General features: G+C 53.8%; 6 protein-coding genes across 6 annotated transcripts; 4 read left to right on the top strand and 2 right to left on the bottom strand.

The window, feature by feature from the left end:
* Positions 1-421: 421 nt before the first annotated feature.
* NCS54_00064000 (Nuclear protein localization protein 4) lies at positions 422-2,515 on the top strand (the record flags this gene model as incomplete). The annotated part of the gene is made up of 4 exons (XM_053146286.1): positions 422-505; positions 559-683; positions 738-2,178; positions 2,228-2,515. 4 exons carry the CDS (start codon positions 422-424, stop codon positions 2,513-2,515), a joined length of 1,938 nt encoding a protein of 645 aa, XP_053002261.1.
* Positions 2,516-4,377: 1,862 nt separating this feature from the next.
* Positions 4,378-8,041, bottom strand: NCS54_00063900 (Carbamoyl-phosphate synthase arginine-specific large chain; the record flags this gene model as incomplete). The annotated part of the gene is made up of 3 exons (XM_053146285.1): positions 4,378-4,485; positions 4,543-7,601; positions 7,699-8,041. The coding sequence occupies 3 exons, from the start codon at positions 8,039-8,041 to the stop codon at positions 4,378-4,380; spliced, it is 3,510 nt and encodes a 1,169-aa protein (XP_053002260.1).
* A 2,888-nt stretch (positions 8,042-10,929) lies between these two features.
* NCS54_00063800 (Hypothetical protein) lies at positions 10,930-12,798 on the top strand (the record flags this gene model as incomplete). The annotated part of the gene is made up of 1 exon (XM_053146284.1): positions 10,930-12,798. One exon carries the CDS (start codon positions 10,930-10,932, stop codon positions 12,796-12,798), a length of 1,869 nt encoding a protein of 622 aa, XP_053002259.1.
* Positions 12,799-14,189: 1,391 nt separating this feature from the next.
* NCS54_00063700 (Hypothetical protein) lies at positions 14,190-14,933 on the bottom strand (the record flags this gene model as incomplete). Its single annotated transcript, XM_053146283.1, has 2 exons — positions 14,190-14,804; positions 14,901-14,933. The coding sequence occupies 2 exons, from the start codon at positions 14,931-14,933 to the stop codon at positions 14,190-14,192; spliced, it is 648 nt and encodes a 215-aa protein (XP_053002258.1).
* Positions 14,934-16,968: 2,035 nt separating this feature from the next.
* Positions 16,969-17,644, top strand: NCS54_00063600 (Hypothetical protein; the record flags this gene model as incomplete). Its single annotated transcript, XM_053146282.1, has 4 exons — positions 16,969-17,217; positions 17,270-17,350; positions 17,406-17,575; positions 17,629-17,644. 4 exons carry the CDS (start codon positions 16,969-16,971, stop codon positions 17,642-17,644), a joined length of 516 nt encoding a protein of 171 aa, XP_053002257.1.
* A 759-nt stretch (positions 17,645-18,403) lies between these two features.
* NCS54_00063500 (HpcH-HpaI domain-containing protein) lies at positions 18,404-19,493 on the top strand (the record flags this gene model as incomplete). Its single annotated transcript, XM_053146281.1, has 5 exons — positions 18,404-18,653; positions 18,705-18,797; positions 18,853-18,878; positions 18,929-19,196; positions 19,252-19,493. The coding sequence occupies 5 exons, from the start codon at positions 18,404-18,406 to the stop codon at positions 19,491-19,493; spliced, it is 879 nt and encodes a 292-aa protein (XP_053002256.1).
* Between the last annotated feature and the right edge of the window lie 110 nt (positions 19,494-19,603).

The raw sequence follows: 19,603 nt of genomic DNA, 5'->3' as shown, positions 1-19,603 counted from the left end.
AATCACCTTTAATTGAGGTGCGACGTCACTGGCCGTTAGGTAAGCCAGGCACCGCAGGATGACGCTCCATTAACGCGGATGCCGTGGGTAGGCAGGTACGTACCTGCTGCCTTGTCGACGGGACGGGAGCTCCATCCATTCCTCTCTCCATTGATTGATTGATTCAATGAGCTTCAACTCCACGCCACGCCACGCCACGCCTTGAGCTCTTGTTCCTCTTCACTCTTGCACAAACCTTCTTTCCCTTGTCCCCTTCAACCTCGTTCAGATCCTACGCCGTCCACTACATCCCGTCCCCGAGATAACGACCATCGCAAGAGCCTGAATAAATAGGCGGAGAAGAATAAGAGCACGCCAGGGAAACCCCACCATACCAAACAGCCAGCGACATCAGGACCGTGGCCTCTACAGATTGCCCGTCATGTTGCTGCGTCTCCGGGGCCCTGACGGCATGGCCCGTCTGACCGTCGAGCCGGCCACCACCTTTGGAGATCTGGGGAAGCAGGTTCGTCGTTGCTGTCTTGTCCTATCGTCTCCCGCTAACGCCGCCATCTCCAGCTTCTCGATCAGCTCCCCAAGACAGTCGACCCGACCACCATTTCTCTGTCAAACGCACCCAACGGAGGCGACTCGAAGCGGCTGGCCGACATCATCAACTTCAAGGTTGGCCAGATCGGCCTCAAGTATGTCATGTTCCATGTGTGCGTCATGACCCTGGAGATCTAACACCTCCATAGGCACGGCGACCTCATCTTCCTCAGCTACAAGCATGCTGACACCACCAACGGCGACGTCGCGGCTTCCAACACCTCAGCCAGGCTCAACGGAAAGCCTGTCCTTCCCACCGAAGACCTACCCATCAACCCGAAACCCGAGAGAATCGCCAGGCCATGGGAGGTGGTCCGTCAGTCGGCCCTCGACGACCGGTTAGATCGATTAGATGGAAAGATTCCTCGGGGTCGTGATCGCATGTGCCGCCATGGTCCAAAGGGCATGTGCGACTACTGTCAGCCTCTGGACCCCTTCGACCAGGGCTACCTAGCAGAGAAGAAGATCAAGTACCTGTCCTTCCACTCATACCTACGAAAGATCAACGCCGCCACGAACAAGCCCGAGCTGGGGGCCTCGTACATTCCTCCCCTCGTCGAACCTTACTATCGAGTCAAGCACGAATGCCCATCCGGTCATCCCGCATGGCCTGAGGGTATCTGCACCAAGTGCCAGCCCAGCGCCATCACTCTACAGCCTCAGCAATTCCGCATGGTCGACCATGTGGAGTTTTCGTCACCTGCCATCATCGACAGCTTCATTGATACTTGGCGGAAAACGGGTTCTCAGCGCTTGGGTTATCTCTATGGGAAGTACGCGGAATACACCGAGGTTCCGCTTGGCGTCAAGGCCGTTGTGGAGGCCATCTACGAGCCCCCTCAGGTCGATGAGCTTGATGGCATAACTATGAACGCATGGGAGTCGCAGAAGGACATTGACGCCGTGGCCAAGCACTGCGGACTGGAACCCGTCGGCGTCATCTGGACCGACCTGCTGGATGCTGGCAACGGAGATGGTTCTGTCATCTGCAGACGTCATGCTGACTCGTACTTTCTCTCGTCTCTGGAGATTACCTTCTCGTCGAGGCTACAAGCACAGTATCCCAAGTCCTCCAAGTGGAGCGACACGGGCAGTTTTGGTTCCAACTTTGTGACATGCATCATCACAGGCAATGAGGACGGTGAGATTTCCATCTCGTCTTACCAGATGTCCAACGAGTCGGTCGAGATGGTACGCGCCGATATCGTCGAGCCATCCGCCGACCCCAACGTGATGCTCGTGCGAGACGAGGAGGAAGATGATGGCTCTGTCAGTCGCACTCGATACATCCCCGAGGTCTTTTACCGCAGAGTCAACGAATACGGCGCCAACGTTCAGGAGAACGCCAAACCGTCCTTCCCTGTCGAGTATCTCTTCGTCACACTAACCCACGGCTTCCCTGCCGAGCCCAAGCCCATGTTCACCCAGCAAGGATTCCCTATCGAGAACCGAGAGTACATTGGTGAAAGCCAAGAGCATTCGGCGCTATCCAAGTTCATCAAGCCATCGCCCGGAAAGCCGCCAACGGGGCAGGAGGTGTCCAACTTTCATCTCCTGTGCTTCATTCACCAGATGAGCGTCCTCTCCAAGGTACGATCTATGAGCCGGGTTGTTGGAGGCATGACTAACGCATTCCCAGGACGAAGAAGCCCTACTCTGCCGTGTGGCGAGTCAACACGACCTCGCCGACACTTTCCAGCTCCGTTCCACCGAAGGATGGCAGACCCTCCAGGCCATCCTCCAATCGACTGGTGAGAGAATCCCCAAACGTCAGCGGGAGTGCGACGATGATCCCCAGCCCTCCTCATCTTCCACGTCGCCCTTCCCACTCCCTGTTCGCGACTCGGGTGAGCCCCTTGCTAAGCGATTTGCTGCCTTCAGGCTGAACGAGCGCGGTGCCACGTCCGCCCATCCGTCGCCGCCCTAGTCATTAGTCAGGTACAGTAAAGGGGAGAAGGGGAGACATTGAGGTTGAGCGAAGATTAGTTGGGGGGGCTAAAAGGAAGGACTATGGGCCGGCAGGTGTTTCGTCAGGTTTTCTCTTGAACGATATGGATGGACATTATTATTGCCTCTATGGCTGAGGCGGCGTTTGGGATGGGAATCGGAGCATGTGGCATGCATTGGGAAGGCTTGCTTGACTTGATTTATTCATGTGAGCGAGCCCAACTCGACTCACGGAAGAGCAGCACGGTCTAATGGACATATTCATATTTGGACCAAATACCAGGTCGCTCACATGGGTATTACGTAGGGCATATGACGAGCAAGTAATGGGCAATACTAGAGACAAGTGCGGCTCTACAACTACGAGACTCGGTGAAGTAGGGATGCATAACCTACGATGACGAGCGGCCATAGTCGCATAGTGAAGATCAATATTCTAAAGGGTTGGACATGGTTGCGCTACCCCAACTAGGAGGCCTATACAGTCCATGGATAGGTGGGCATTTACAAAGACAAGTACTGATCAAGCATCTTGAATGTTGAAGATGTCATTAAATGACTTCCCCATGTGCCTGATGAGACAGTCTAAAGCCTTTACCTAGACAGCCTAGAAGCATCAGCGCCCCCTTTTAGGGTATACCTGCTTTGAGTTGCACAAAAGCTTGCTCGAGGGTGAAATGCGCCAAGCTGATAGTCCCGCCAGCTCTTGTTGTTTGGGTGGTCATTATTCAATAGTGAGTGGCCTTGTTCTAATAGTTCATCTTAATGTGGATGTGTAGATCAGAGCTCTGTCAAACGGTTCTCTTCTGCGCCCCCTCGTCGCCGTAGTTAAGTGTCTGATAGGCACCCTCTTCCTTATAAGAGGACGTAGAGCCCGCAGCATCCGGGTTCTGCGCAATATCGTCTTTGGGACAAAAGAACCCTCCTGTCAATAGTATCAGTAGTCTTTGTCTACCTACAAGAGGGTGGCATCAGGTATGAGGCATCGACAGGTTCGAGGGAGAAGAGATACGGATCTTGCTGGTTGTCGGGCCACACACATTAAAGGAACCGCACTCCAATGCTTATGATCCCAAAGCCCCAAAGTTTCTCTCTCAAACTCTTCGAAAGAGGTAGTTCATGGTAGATGATCTTCATCTTTCAGTCTGAGCCCTTGAAGCGGTTCGTTAGTCTGGCCTTGAACAGCTACATCAACGTCTCGAAACTCAAGGCAGCACTGATAAGCGCTTCGAGGTTTCCGCATGGGCCGAAAGATGATGGTTATGATATCTTTCGCCTCCTTCCCCTCTTGGATTCCTGTCTCGATGGCAAGGCCATTCACCGTTATGACAGGACATAAAGGGAGCGGTTCTCGTCAGCACCCTTTCCCACTTGCCCAGCAGAATGCGCGTAGTCCCTTGCTAACAGGAATACAAAGTTGCCGCTGCCAGGTCCTGGTACGGGGTTGACGTGGACGGGTTGAGGGAGCATATTCCCTTGCCAATTTAGTCAATAATCATCCTAAGAATTAGATAGCACAAGTGGTATATGCAACCCAAGTTTAGAAAGATGCTTCTCCTAAAGCATACACAGAGTGTGAAGAGTCATTTATCATAATTTTAAACCATTTTTTTTTACTATCCTTAACTAATCCCTGACCTAGAGATTGTAAAGGGTGGGAGAAACCTCTAGCTACCTTTTTTCCATACCCCCAGATGCTTTTTTTATATTATCCTTGACTAATCTCTGAATCCAGAGAATGGTATCGATAATGAAACTTCCAGAAACAAAACGCCAGTCATCTTCCCTTACATCCAGGCGCTTCGCTGGGGGGTTGGGGGGTGTGTATCGTTGTTGATGTTTTTACAGAGGCTTGCCGTGGATGAAATCGGACCATCGGCGGACCTCGGCGGGGATGCCCTCGGGTCGGGGGAGCTTCTCGCTCATGCACTGAGCAAACAGGATGGCGGTCTAATGACAAGGTTAGCTAGTTATCCACACTTGGTTATCGGGTTGAGCAGCACGTACCTGGGGCTCCATGAACAGAGGAACGCCAAAGTCGACAGCGTTTCGGCGCATGACGTAGTCGACATCAAGAGTGGTCTTGCCACGGGCCTCGGCGAGGTTAAAGGCACCGCGGATGTCGTACTTCTTGAAGACCTCACGGAGGGCTCGCTTGTCCTCCTTGGGGAACTCAATGACCTCGACCTCAACCTTATGCTTCGAGCTGGACTCGATGAACTCCTTGACCTCAGGTCGGGCGGCGTACAGCTTGTAGCCGAGGGGAGCGACATAGTCGACGACCTGGGTGAGCCAGGGCTTGGAGATGTTACCACCGAAGAGGAGACCCTCGCCAGGCTCAGGCATGCGGAAGTTCATGGTGGACTGGAGGGAGGTCCAGTAGGCCTCGACAAGGTCCTTGCCGAAGCAGGCAATCTCACCGGTAGAAGCCATCTCGACGCCGAGGAAAGGATCAGCACCAGCAAGACGAGTCCAGGAGAACTGGGGAACCTTGGTGGCAAGGTAGTCACGCTTGACAGCCATGAGGTCAGTAGGCTCAGGAACATTCTTGCCAACAAGAGCCTTGGTGGCGACGTCGATGAAGTTGGTGCCAAGGACCTTGCTGACGAAGGGGAAAGATCGAGAGGCACGGAGGTTGCACTCAATGACCTTCAGCAGAGGCTCACCACCCTCAGGGTTGTCGGCCTTGATGATCTGCATGTTGAAGGGACCGGTGATCTTCCAGGCCTCGGCAACCTTCTGGGCAATCTCCTTGACACGCTCCATGGTGGTGCTGTCGAGGGTGGCGGGGGGGAGAACAAGGGTAGCGTCACCAGAGTGAACACCAGCCTGCTCAACGTGCTCAGAAACGGCGTGGACGACAAGCTTGCCCTGGGAAGCAACACCGTCGACATCGATCTCCTGGGCACCCTCGATGAACTTGGTGATGACAACGGGGTGGTCAGGGGAAACGTTGCTGGCGGCCTCGAGCTTGTCCTTGAGATCCTCCTGGCTTCGGATCACAGTCATGGCGGCACCAGACAGGACGTAGCTGGGACGGACCAGAACGGGGTAGCCAACCTCATCGGCAAACTCCTCAGCAGCCTTGACAGAAGTAAGCTCCTTCCAGGCAGGCTGGTCGACGCCAATGCTGTCGAGGATCTCGGAGAATTTCTGACGGTCCTCAGCCTTATCAATGTCCTTAGGGTCGGTACCCAGAACCTTAGCCCCACCCGTCTCCTGCAGTCGGAGAGCGATGTTCTGGGGTAATTGGCCGCCCACCGAAACCACCACACCGGAAGCGTTCTCGAGCTCGTAGATGTCCATCACCCTCTCATAACTCAACTCTTCGAAATAAAGCTTATCGGCAGTGTCGAAATCAGTGCTGTAAGTCTCGGGGTTGTAGTTGATCATTACGGTCTTTTCTCCCATCTGTCGGAGTGCCTGGGTCGCGCTGACAGCACACCAGTCGAACTCGACCGAGCTACCAATTCGGTAGACACCGCTTCCGAGAATGACGGTTCCGTTATCCTCGAAAGTGACATCGTGAGAAGAGCCGTTGTAAGTGGTGTACAGGTAGTTGGTGTCAGCGGGGAACTCGGCGGCGAGAGTGTCAATCTTCTTGACCCAGGGGCGGATGTTGAGCGACAATCGGTGGGCACGGACTTCGTCCTCAGTGCTCTTGACGGCAGTAGCAATCTGTCGGTCGGAGAAACCCATCTTCTTGGCCTTGAGAACCTGATCCTTCTTCAGGTTCTGGAGGCCACCGGCAGCCTCGAGCTCTCGGGTGCAGTCAACAATGTTCTGCAGCTTGTACAGGAACCACTTGTCAATCTTGGTCAGCTCATGAACCTTCTCGACAGAGTAGTTCTCGTGGAGCATGGCCTGACCAACGGCGAGCCATCGGCGGTCAGTAGGGTTCTGAAGCTCGAAGTCGAGATCCTCGAACTTGTCGCCCTGGAATCCGACAAATCGGGGGTCAACCTGGCGGATAGCCTTCTGGAAAGACTCCTCAAAGGTTCGGCCAATAGCCATAACCTCACCAACAGACTTCATGGCACTGCCAATGTCGCGCTTGACGTGCTGGAACTTGGAAAGATCCCATCGAGGAATCTTGGTAACAATGTAGTCCAAAGAGGGCTCAAAGTTGGCGGTGGTGGTCTTGGTGACTGCGTTGGGCAGCTCGGGGAGGGTGTGTCCGAGACCAATCTTGGCGGCGGTGTAAGCCAAGGGGTATCCGGTAGCCTTGGAGGCCAGAGCAGAAGATCGCGAAAGACGGGCGTTGACCTCAATGACTCGGTAGTCAAGACCATCGGGCTGGAGAGCGTACTGGACGTTACACTCGCCAACGACACCAAGATGTCGGACAATCTTGATGGCAGCGCTTCGGAGCATGTGGTACTCCTCATCGCTCAGGGTCTGACTGGGGGCAACGACAATCGAGTCACCAGTGTGGATACCAAGAGGATCAAAGTTCTCCATGTTGCACACGGTGATACAGTTGTTGTTGGCATCGCGGACCACCTCGTATTCAACCTCCTTCCAGCCCTTGAGCGACTTCTCGACAAGGATCTGAGGGGAGAGGGTCAGGGACCGAGCAGCCATGTTTCGGAGCTCTTCCTCGTTGTTGGCGAAACCGGAGCCGAGACCACCCAGGGCATAGGCAGCTCGGACAATGATGGGGTATCCGACCTTTTCGGCAGCATCGAGAGCCTCCTCGACGGTACCGACAGCGATCGACTTGGCGATAGGAATTTCAATCTCCTCCAGAGCCTTGGCGAAGAGGTCACGATCCTCAGACAACTCGAGGGTCCTGACGCTAGTGCCAAGGACCTTGACTCCGTACTTTTCAAAGAGACCGAGTCGCTGCATCTCGACACCCAGGTTGAGGGCGGTCTGTCCACCAAAGGACAGGAAGATGCCATCGGGCTTCTCCTTCTCGATGACATAGGTGACGTACTCGGGAGTAACGGGGAGGTAGTAGACCTCATCAGCCAGACTGTGGTTGGTCTGGATGGTAGCGATGTTGGGGTTGATGAGAACAGAGGCGACGCCAGCCTCCTTGAGGGCCTTGAGGGCCTGGGATCCTGTAAAGTGGTTCGATGGTTAGCCAGGATACTCATTTGCAAGTGAGTCACGGGAATATCCAGGTCAATTGAGTGAGTCGCAATTGATAGTACGAACCTGAGTAGTCAAACTCGCCGGCCTGGCCAATGGCAAGACCACCACTGCCAATGACGAGGACCTTCTTGACATCAACAGCCTGGGTAGGCTTGATGACTCCGCTGTCAAGGTAGGCCTTGGGGTTCGGGGCCGCCTGGGCGGCAGAGCTGTAGGCGCGCATCACCTTGACGGATCCCAGACGCTTCGACTGAGCCGGCCTCACGGTGGCCATTGAGACACGGCATGACGCCGCGAGGGTGGCCGAGGAGAAGGAGCGGACGGGCAGAGCTCGCGGGACTCGGCGTCCATGTCGGAGCAGAGCCGGAGCTCGACCGGCGAGGGTGGTAACCAGGTTCGCAGGCATGGCGATGGCGATGGCGGCGGTGTTGCAGGCGGATCAATGCGTGTTTGGCACCGTCCCGCTGGCAAGCTTGCCCTTCTGAGTCCCGGATCCTAGGGTCGTCTGGGAATTTGCGACGTGAAGGAGGTGAGCGCCGGTGACTCTTTTGTGAAGGTTTCTGGCGGGGGGAATGAGAAAGCAGCTGTGGAGGGCGGCGTCGTGAAGAAAAAGGCGGTACTGATAAGATAAGAAGGGGGGCCCTGGGCTGAAAATTATTCTGGTGTGTGACTCCCAGTCTCGGTGACGCATCGCAGGCATCTCGACGCAGAGTCCTCAGTGGTCAGATATCTGTAGGCGCCCCAACATTTTGGCGTCGGATCGGTGGCCTTGGTCTTTGCTTGGTCTTGCTTTGGCCTCCTCGCTCGAGGGCGGGATGGATGGGGTTGAGAGAATTATCCAAAAGCGAAAGTGATCGGCCGTCACTAGTAGCGGCGGTAGGTCCTTGTTAGTGCACAGATAAGTTAGATACAGTAGCCGGTGCAGATTCTTCTCCCCTCGGACAGCTTCACAGTTTGTTTGTGTCCATTTCTTTCATGTCCATCTGACTGTTGTACCGTAATATCTCCCATGTTTGTTTGGTACTCGGTACCTGCAGCCAGATGCCGAATCAGGTATGAGGTGGGAGTTACATTTGCCCTGCAGCTCTCCATCGCTGAGCTCCCCAGATAAAGCTAGCAAGCAGATGGGGCCTGACGAGGGCCGATGGTCGGACACAAGCCGGATCCCTGACTAACACGGGTCAAATTTTGTTCGCAGCACAACGGCAATGGCACTGAAGAAGGCAGCATGTAATCTTACCTTTTGTCTGCCGATTCAATGGGGTTTGCTCGATCATCACGCTTGGACTAAATCGGTGTGGTAGCTCCAAACTTGACGAGCTAGGGCCCGCTGCGAGATCGCTGCTTGCGCAAGCAAACGTATGGAGATCCAATGTCCGATTAATCGGCAAGCCGTTGGGCAAAAAGAATAGCTGTCACGCGGAGCAAAAAGCCCACAGAAGGGGAAAGCAGACGCCCGAGGCGAGTCTCGATCTCGCAACCCTTCGATGGTACAGCAACTTCCATATTAGGAAGATTTGCTTACGTAAAAGTCGAAAGCTCTAACCAATTGAGCTACCCGGGCTTTTTTTGTTGCGGAAACTTCTTTAACTTAAGGCTATAGACCTTGAGATTTTTTCTCTGTCAAAGCTCGAAGCAGCACGGCGATGGCTTCCGAGCAAACCAACGAATTATGACCGCATCCCGCCCGGAGGCGTCTCCGAAACTGGAGGCGGCGGGGACGAAACACCCAGCCCCGCCGCTCCTCGGACCTGTGACGACGTTAAAAACCCTGCAAGAAGGAATTGAGTCATGTCCAAATGTCCGATTCGGATTTGATGAGTTCTCTATTGACTCAATTAGGTGTGTCGAATTTCATTGGGCACGATAACGGTGTTGTATAAATCGTGCGCAATCCTTACGTATCTTCATGCATGTGAAGCCCTGAGTCTCAAATACAGTACTGTGTTACTACGGCATAAGACTAGCAGCGTAGTATAAACGACAACATGAATGCTTGTGCGACTAGAAAACTAGATACCAGGCGAAGTCATGGATGCCACCTTTCCACCTCACACTATCAATTGGATGTGCAGTATCAATATCCATACAATCACCCATCTTAAAACAAACTCCTGTACCAGGGGTTACCCTACATGATTTACTTATACGCCATTGGCCAATTGTCAAGCCCGGTCCATATTAGTGTGGGTAGCCGCCCAAGAGCCGAAGCTATCGGGAAAGGCTCCGGTCCCGGTGATTTCATCATGCAGGCAATCTCTCACACGAGCTCTCTCTACTGAGAGTTTTGTCGTACCTTCCCATGCCGAAAACACAGCGCTGCATGTGATCTCAGCCTTGAAACAACCGCTGGTGCTGTTGTAGGGGTTGACCAGATGTCGGCAAATAGTTGATCCCACCTCCGACTACTCCCTCCCTCCCTCCCTACCTACCTAGGAAGGACTTGCTCATTCAACTCCACCCGCATTCCTCGGCCAATACAGAGTCTCCCGCGTTCCAGCTACGAGCCGCCCCAAGGGCATCTCTCTCCTTCAGAAACCGTACCCACAAGGCAGCAGAACGACCACAATATGGACACCATCATCGCTAAGAACAAAGCTGGTAGAAGGCCAGGCGCAAGCGCTGCTGGACCTAATTGTTCCGAAGCTATCAGCTCACGCGTGCTGGGACACAGATGATCTCAATTCCGTTCAAGTGAAAGATACCAAGCGGTGCCTAACAGTCGTCGTAGAAACCAGGCCGTTTTTGCTTGGCATTCAAAAGACAGGATTATCACCGAGAACTTCATCATGAATGACCGTAGTCGGCATTCCGTCCTTGATGTCCCTGCAAGTCATACTCCCTCGAAACTCGCAGAGTAGCCTCTCCCAGGACTAGCCAGATAGCACCGAGCAACGTCCATCACTCCAACCCTGCCGCCCTGGGAAATCCCTCTCCATACCCGCATGCAAAATGTCGCAGGCTTTACACCTTCAGTCGATATTGATAGAGCTCTCATTGATCTTCACCGCTAACCCGTGGATCATGGCACCGAGAACGCACCGAGACAACAGTCTATACTAATTGATTGATGGCCGGATATTTCGAAAGCTGTAGCTATAAGATGGCAGCATACTCGCCTCGAAAACTAAGCTCCTCATCACCATCACGATTACAACCACTTCAACCACCCTCATCACTACTTCACCCAAAGAGCTTTGGCATTTGCTCCCAAAGTTTCCAGTCTCTCCTTCAGCCAACTCATCAGCCTCTTGATCATACCACTTCCTTTTTACTTCGACAATTTTCAGCAAAATGAAGTCCATCTCGTTCGTCCTCACTCTGCTCCTCAGCAGCGCTCTGGCTGCTCCTTTCGAATCTACCTACTCTAGACTATCCGCACGCGAGGAAGCCGGCTTGTTCGACGACTTGAAGGGCGGCAGCCTCGGCCCACGGGCTAGCGATGACACCCTCGTTGCACGAGCTACGGCTGACTTGGACAAGTTCCTTGCATCACTCGGCGGCCAAGAAAAGCGCGACGGCGAGGCGCCTTCCAAGCGTGAGGAAGCCCTCCTTGGTGGGCTCCTAGATGGTCTTCTCGGCGGCGTGACTGGCGGCTCCGGAGGCATTGGAGGAGCTGCAAAGGGCGCCACTGACGCTGTGGGCGGCGTGACTGGCGGCCTTACTAAGGGCCTTACTGACAAGCTGGGTGGTGTTGCTGGCAGCGCTGGAGGCCTTACCAAGGACCTTACTGACAAGTTGGATGGAATAACTGGTGGGCTTACGGGCGGCAAGTCTGAAGGCGGTGCCGACAAGAAGGGATCCGATAAGCAGAAGCGCGAGGAAGCCCTCCTCGGCGAGCTCCTCGGTGCGCTTGGCGGTCTTACCGGCGGCCTGACTGGCGGCTCCGGGGGCGTTGGAGGACTTACCAAGGGGCTCACTGATACTGTGGACGGCGCGACTGGTGGCCTTACCAAGGAGCTTACTGAAAAGCTTGGTGATGTTACCGGCAGCGCTGGAGGTCTTACTAAGGAGCTCACCGGAAAGCTGGGTGCCCTGGCTGGCGGAAAGTCTGGCGAAGACGGAGACGACAAGAAGAAGGAATCCGACAAGCGGAAGCGCGAGGAGTCTATCGCTGGGCTGCCCATTTCCCTCAACGATCTCCTTAGCATCCTTGGTGGACTTGGCAAGCGCGAGGAGGCTATCGCGGGACTACCCATCTCTCTCGAAGATCTCCTCGGTCTCCTAGGGCTTGGCAAGCGAGAAGAAGCACTCTCCAAGCGTGAGGAGGCTGTCGCTGGGCTACCACTCGGGGACCTTCTTGCTCTTCTGAAGGGGCTCGGGCTTGGCAAGAGAGATAACCAGGAGCTTTCTAAGCGCGAGGAAGCCATTGCTGGACTTCCCATCTCTCTTGAAGACATCCTTGGTCTGCTGGGTGGACTTGGCAAGCGTGAGGAGGCTGTCGCTGGATTGCCTATCTCTATTAAGGACCTTCTTAGTGTTCTTGGACTTGGCAAGCGTGGCGAAGAGAGCCTCTCCAAGCGCGAGGAGGCTATTCTGCCCATCTCCCTTGAAGACCTCCTTGGTCTTCTAGGCGGACTCAGCAAGAGTGGTAAGAAGACCCTCCCCAAGCGCGAGGAGGCCATTGCCGGACTACCCATCTCCCTCGAAGATCTTCTCGGTCTGCTGGGTGGTCTTGGCAAGCGAGATGGACAGGAGCTATCTGAGCGCGAGGTGGCTGGCATTGGGAGAATTCTTAGCCTCAACCTCCTGCCGCTCGGCAAGGGATCAGGAAAGCGAGAAGAGCCAAAGACTGAGGAGCTTGTGGATCCTATTATCGCCGAAGGATCATCTGTTGAGCGACGAGACCCCATCGTTCTCACTCCTGAGATCATCAAGGCCCTCATTCAGCAGAAGCTCGAGGGTGCCAAGAAGGGCAAGACCGACAACAAGGGCAAGGACAAGCGCGAGGTGGCAAGCAACCACGAAGCCGCTGCCAATGTCCCTACCGATGAGCTCAAGGAAATTCTTAAGGCCGTCCTGAGCGGTGCTATCAAGCTCCCTGCCACTGACTCGATCAAGAAGGCTGTGGAAGACAAGGCCGGTGATGCGAAGGATGCGGCTCAGGATGCCTCGGGAAAGACTAAGGAGGCTGTTGCTGCCGTTGACCCTGTCTCTGCTTAGGGACTCGGCCTGTGATGCTTGATGAGGCGGTTGGATGTTAGGGGAGGAGTTGGACAGAAAAAACGATGGACGGAAAGGGGAGAGAAGGATTCATTCACTATTCTCAGCAAACGTTATTTTCATTCTTAGCTAATTTGGTAGTCAACCAGGGTTTATTTCATCAAAATGTCTTATCAGTTGCTTATTACACGCACGCCTCGCCTTGATTGCCCCGTGAGTATTTGGGAATAGACAGTTGTGTCTTTACTCGTCATCCGGCATGGGCTTTGGTAGCTCTTGATAATGCCATCCTAAATAGAACAAGTTTGCTGTGCTAGCTTTACACATGATTCTTTGTTCTGGTGCCATTGGTGAAGAATAACCCAAAGCACACTTGGTGTTCTGTTCATTACCATGGCTTTTTTGGGTGCTCGACGAACAAAGGCTTTGGTGTTCCATTAACCTCCATATATATGATGGTATAGCCGGCCTCCTGCCAGAGTAGAAATCCCTGCGACCTCTTACAGACCTCTTTCATCTTGCATTCAACTTTTAATATCCCGTAGATCTGATCTTTACCGCCAGCCGCTTATCCTGACATAACACAACAACAAGGCCGTGGACACTGCGGAACGCAGGAGCTCCAAAATGTGCTATCAGATGTCCTTATATCATTGTCGCCACATGGGTCGTGAGCGCATACCATGTCAGAGGGTACCGCCGCGAAGAAATTACTACTGTCTGAGTCCTCTAGTAGACTGCTTATGGCCGCCTTGCTATTGCGACGACTTGCCCAACCCTCTGCAGCGGGTGAATAGGGCCTGCGAGAGCTGCAGGACCAAGCCCATCGAGGACTGGCCGTTGCGGAACAAGTCCAGCTGTAATAGAGGGCGTGGGAAGTAGATGATGGCATAAATAGATAGATAGATGGTGCTTTCTTAAATGCTAACTCGATTATCAAGCACAACTCCGTACACTCCAGGCGGCATTCAAGACGCCAGCCAACATGGCCCCGTTCATCGTATAGATGGATAGATTCCTTCCCTAAACTGTGCATGCTGAATTTGATTGGTAATGTGTGGCTCTCAAAGCAACCTAACAGCCGTGTAAGCAAATGAAAACTGCTATAGTAAACATGAAGCGTGTGAGAAGATGATACGGGTGAGGTCACCAAAACCACCTTGCACTCCAATAGTGGCCCAAAGACCGTCGCGGACTTTTCCATCCGTAAAATGCGACACACAAAAGTCGGCATTTTCATATGTTGATGGCGGTTCGGCCAAGCTCGTGGGCTCGAATCGCGGTTTGTCTTGGCACTCGAACTGACATGCATCGCATCCTTGGGTAATTGACCACCTGCCAAGTCATGGGGTTCAAGGATGACGCTACAAGTCAGATCCAGGCATCGCCCTTTATTGGGCCTTGCCGTTCTTGGACTTGGCCTTAAACTTCTCAATCTCGACCTGAACCTTCTTGTTCACACGAGCCTGCAGTTCGGGCCTGTAACCAAGCATGAAGAGCATCTCGAGCCACACAAACATGGGGGCAAGGAAGATGGCCTGGATGAGGTTATCGAGCAGGGCAGGGGCCCGGCCCTCAAAGGTGCCATGGCCGATGAACTGAAAGATCCAGCAAACGATGTGAAGGGCCAAGGCGCCCTGGAAGGTTGTCTCGGGACTCTGCTGGCGCAGGTAGTTGCCAAAAGCGGCACCACCCATGCAGAAAGCGGCCAGAAGGAATCCGGCAAAGGGCTCGAGGAGCAAATACAGCAGGGAGTAGAGGCTGGCGGCGATGGTACCAAGGTTGAGTTCCAGATAGGGGATGGTGAGCCAGGATGGTGTGGGGATGAGAGTGCCAGTATATGTGGCCTGCCAGTACCGGTGAGCAGACATTCGCGGTAAATGAGTGATCAGCAATGAGAGAGACCAAGGGATAAGACGAACCATGCAAAAGGCCGAAGTGAGGATGAGAGGAACGCAGACCATGTGAATGGCGATGTTGATCGAGTTATGGTGGTAGGCACCATACTGGACAGAGCATGGTTAGCGGACTCGAGATATGACATCGATGTGGACTCAAGCGCAATAGAGCTTGAGCAGTAAAAGACCGTGTGAGGGACTTACAAAGGTCAAGTGCTGCTCCAGGTCTAGAGACATGATGGGTGATGGCTTGGCAGAGAAGACGGCGGCAGTTGAGATAAACCGAAACGACAGACGCAAGCAGAAAAGGACAAGATCCAACAACTGGGCAATAGAATAGGGATACAGTCAGTTGAGTCGAGTTGAGTCGAGACCTTGGCTGGAACCTAAGCTGGCTGCGGTTGTGGATCTGGCGGTATTAGGAAATTCCGGGGCGGGATAAGGCGGAGAGGAGACGAAGGCCTGGTCGATGATGCGATGTTGATATCGTCACAGCCCAGGTTATTACTGTAGGAGAAGGTACGTAAATAAAGACAGCGCAGCGCAGCGCAGTGCAGCCAGGTGACCGACTCTCTCTGGGAATGAGCCGAGGCCTATTGGACGGTACGGCACGGTGGCGCGTTACGGACAGGAGCAGTAGAAAAGGAGAGAGCAGAAGCGAACAAGCCAAAGATGCAGACAGACGAAAGCCAAAAAGAGGAGGGGGGGGGAGGAAGATGGAAGGGAAGGAGGTGAAGGAGGTGGAAGAGGCCGAGGTGGAGGTTGGAAGTGAATGGAGTGAGAGCGTCTGTCGCAGGCCGGCAATGAGTGAGTGAATGAATGAATGGATGAATTACTTGCTGTGTTGTCCTGGCGGGCATGTGCTAGGTTTTTTCCCTCTCACTCTCACTCTGTGTCCACTAGCAATGGGACACTCCCAGGTTTGGGGGCACCTGCACCTGCACCAGCCTGCACCTTCCACAGCGCACCTCACCTCACACCTGCACCTTCCCATGTGGGGCAGGGTCCGTGTCCGTGCCTCGGATCAACTGGAGCTTCTTCCCTTCCATCCCATGTCTGTCTCCAGCTGTCTATCCATGCCCATGCCCATGTTAGACAAAGGCCGTCATGGTCGTGTGCCCATTCTCCAAACTCATCAGACCCTTCATTTGACTAGAGCAAACTCGCCAAGGGCACCTGGAATCATGCCTACTGGTTGCACACTGCCATTGCCCCTTGTTTCTTCCCCGGGTTTTTGGTTTTTTTTCTTTGCAAGGGGACAAGGTTTTGGGGAGCGTCGCTTAAAGGCCATCGTACCACTACCGGTGTCCATAGCACCGGGGACTGGATGGGTGCGAGCACTTCGGGGCCTCCACTGACAGCTCCCTCGTATTATCCATCCCTCCAAAATGATGACACGGAGACAGTACCGCCGAACCTCAGATCCCTTCCATTCAGTACTGTTGGTTCTCCGCTCTTGCCGTCCACTTCAACCCGCCAATTGATTGATACCCACGTTGGAGGCCACCATCCAGGGTAGACAGTAGACACCTCCCGGTTGTTGATGTCGTCTGTCACTCACTGCCGGCTTACATTCTGCAGCAACTGAATGGTCAGCTTGGGGGACCTCCTCCGACTTGCATTGCCTGATTCCGGGCCGTCACTATCAAGGCCCGGCCGTGGTGGAGCTGGGAATTGCCGCACCTGCAGTCCTTCCCGCTCGTTGTGTGCATGCCATGCCAGAGCCAAAAGAAGACATGCGCCACACTTCTTTGTCTGCCACTCCTGTGGCTGATGAATAGTCTCCACCAAGATGAGGCGCGACAAGCTCGGCCTCTGACTGGACAAATATTTCTGCTGCGCCAGCAACACCTCTCAGCCTCGCCGCCGAATATCTCCAAACCTTTGCATCTCACCAGGCATCCTTTATCACCTGGCCACTCTTTGCGCCCGTGTCGTTTAGGCTTGCGGCCCTAGTTTGACGCGACGACGTGAAGTCTATCTCTGTATTTGTTCCGCCTTCTCCTCCTCCCTCTCCATCTCCCAAAAACCGCAAACCGTCGTCGCGCGTTGTCCGGTTTCCGTTGCTGTTCCTCTACGCCTTTCAACGACGCGCGCGCGCACCTGTCGCTGCCTCTCGAACGATCGTATAACCGCTTCCAACGATAAATTTCGGCTAGATTGTGCTTCCCCAATCATCTCATCTTTGTTGCTTCCATCTCGACTCTCGACTGAACGCCCTTTGTCGCAAAACTCGTCCCCGATACGATACGATACGACTCTATACTTCATCATGTTCTTTCTCTACAATCTGGAACGCAGGGTCACCCTGCACCCATCGTTCTTCGGTCGCAACATGCACGATCTCGTGACACACAAGCTCCTCACCGACGTCGAGGGCACATGCGCCGGCAGCTACTTCATCATTTCCATCATGGACACCTTTGACATCTCCGAGGGCCGCATCCTCCCTGGAAACGGCCTCGCAGAGTTCACAGTTGGCTATCGCGCTGTCGTATGGCGGCCCTTCAAGGGCGAGACGGTAAGGCTGCAGTTGCCGACTCTTGACGATACCGGAGTCTGACACGACCCAGGTCGATGCAGTCGTGTATTCGATCAACCCGCAGGGTTTCTTTGCCCGAGCAGGACCACTGCAACTGTTTGTATCAGCGCATGTATGTTACGTTGAGCCTCGCGCCGAGGTGAAGCTCCTTCTGACCACCAGCACAGTTGATTCCTAGCGACATCAAGTGGGATCCCAACGCGACACCACCCCAATTCACCAACAATGAGGACACAGTCATTGAGCCCGATACCCACGTTCGCGTAAAAATCATTGGTACCAGAACCGAGGTCGGAGAGATGTGGGCTATTGGCAGCATCAAGGAGGACTACTTGGGGTACGCAAACGACATGGCCTCGACTCTCCTCTCACTGCTAACGCTGCTTGCAGGTGCCTCCAGGATTAATACCCGGACGTGATGATGAATGAATTCACACAAACACTAGGATGATTGAAGCTTCTACTGGCTAGTGGACCGCCTTGCACGGCACAACTGACACTGCCAGAACCATCCGCCATATGGACAGCTGCCCTCGACGGATTGTTGGCTAGTTGTGCAGAACTCTCGGGCAATTGAATTGGCGCAAGACAGGTTGGGCGCTGGCATTGGATTTCTGACAAAACATGATATTGGTTGAGGGGGCAATGAAAGCAGAGCGTCATACTCACTGATGTTACTAAACGTCAAGATGGCTGCAGCAGTAGCAGCAGATGCTTAGTTAGAGATGCCAGACATAGAGCCTGCTGTGAAGGGATTGGCCGCAGTTATTGCTATCTATCTGTCTGTCTGTCTAGATCCGGCAGCAAGTGGCTAACTAGACACGCTACACACAAGTTGATGCAGTTACAAATTGAAAAGCAGATACCCCAAGTCATTGACGCCCTATGACAAGCGTTGACACAAGTCCCACGGCTGTGAAAGCCGAGATGCGGCGTTGGCTGCAGTCTTTGATCGGCTGACAACTTCCCCAGAACCCCACACTGATAGCACCCCCCACGCTGTTGTGCCTGGGATCTACATCGATGGATACATATATGATACAGGACTCAAGAGGTTGAATGTTCAACGATTGAAAACCCTACATCTTCTATATTCTTCTGTCGCTTTAACCTCTTGGCGTATTTGAAATTACACTTTCACTCTACTGCTAAGAAGAGGTCCACCATGAAGCTCTTGTCATCGACAGCTCTACGAATGAGACCAGCTCTCACTGCTGGCAACTCACTACGGTTGCGGGGGACAGCGAGACATCTAACCACGATGCAAGCGTCGAACCGGTTGCGTACGGCGCTCAAAGAGGGTAAAAAGTCTATGGGCGCCTGGCAGATGCTCCCCGGCGCAAACATATCGCGAGTGTTGGCGCGGTCTGGAGTTGACTGGGTCCTAGTTGACTGCGAGCATGGAAACTTGGATGGTGGGGATTCTTGGCCGAGAGAATGAAGCAGCGCCGCTGATGAACCTTTAGATGGCGCTATGCACGATGCTGTCCCGGCCATTGCAGCATTGGGGGTGTCACCCATTGTGAGATTGCCCGACATCCAAGGTTGGATGGTGAAGCGTAAGACTTCAGAAGATACACTACACTACCTGAATATGAGGCTAACCTTTCTCAGGTGCTCTCGATAGCGGAGCCCATGGTGTAGGTGTTGAACCTGAAGATATGGAATTCAGCATGTTGACTTGATCTAGATCGTCGTGCCGTTGCTACGAACCCCCGAAGAAGCTCGACAGCTCGTCCAGTCGTCCAAGTTTCCGCCCTTGGGCCAACGAGGCTTTGGCTCTCCAATTGCCCCAGAGCGTTTCAACCCAGTCCCTTCTTTCACAGATTACCTCCAGCAGGCCAACGACTCCCTCCTGACTATTGTCCAAATCGAGACCAAGGAGGCGCTCGGGTCCATTGACGAGATTGCGGCTGTCGAGGGTATCGATGTCTTGTTTGTTGGACCATTTGATTTAGGTCAGCTTCTTTTGAACATTCGCCAGCCTTTGCAAAATGCATTAACTCGTAATAGGAAATAACATTGGCCATCCCATTATCAACGGCGTCATGACACAGGAGCTGAAGGACGCTATCGCCAGGGTGCTCTCTGCAGGTCAGAAAGCCGGCAAGAAGACGGGAGTGTACTGCACGGGAGGTGAGCAGGCGAAGCTATTCGCGGACCAGGGCTTTGACATGATGAACGTTGTGACGGACTACACGGCGCTGGGCGTTGTGGCCAAGGAGCAGCTCAGCTTCGCTGAGGGGAGGCCCTAATTCAGTTAGGGATCCATGCATAGTATATGCGATCTAGCTTGTAGATAGCACTACTGGACGAGCGCTCAGCAAACAGGGAGAAACAAGAGCGCAATCACACCCTCGAGCCC

This window comes from Fusarium falciforme, chromosome 1 (assembly GCF_026873545.1).
Source record: "Fusarium falciforme chromosome 1, complete sequence".
Classification (NCBI taxonomy): domain Eukaryota; kingdom Fungi; phylum Ascomycota; class Sordariomycetes; order Hypocreales; family Nectriaceae; genus Fusarium; species Fusarium falciforme.
The sequence above is the reverse complement of the archived record's forward strand: the minus strand, read 5'-3'. Positions and strand labels throughout refer to the sequence as shown.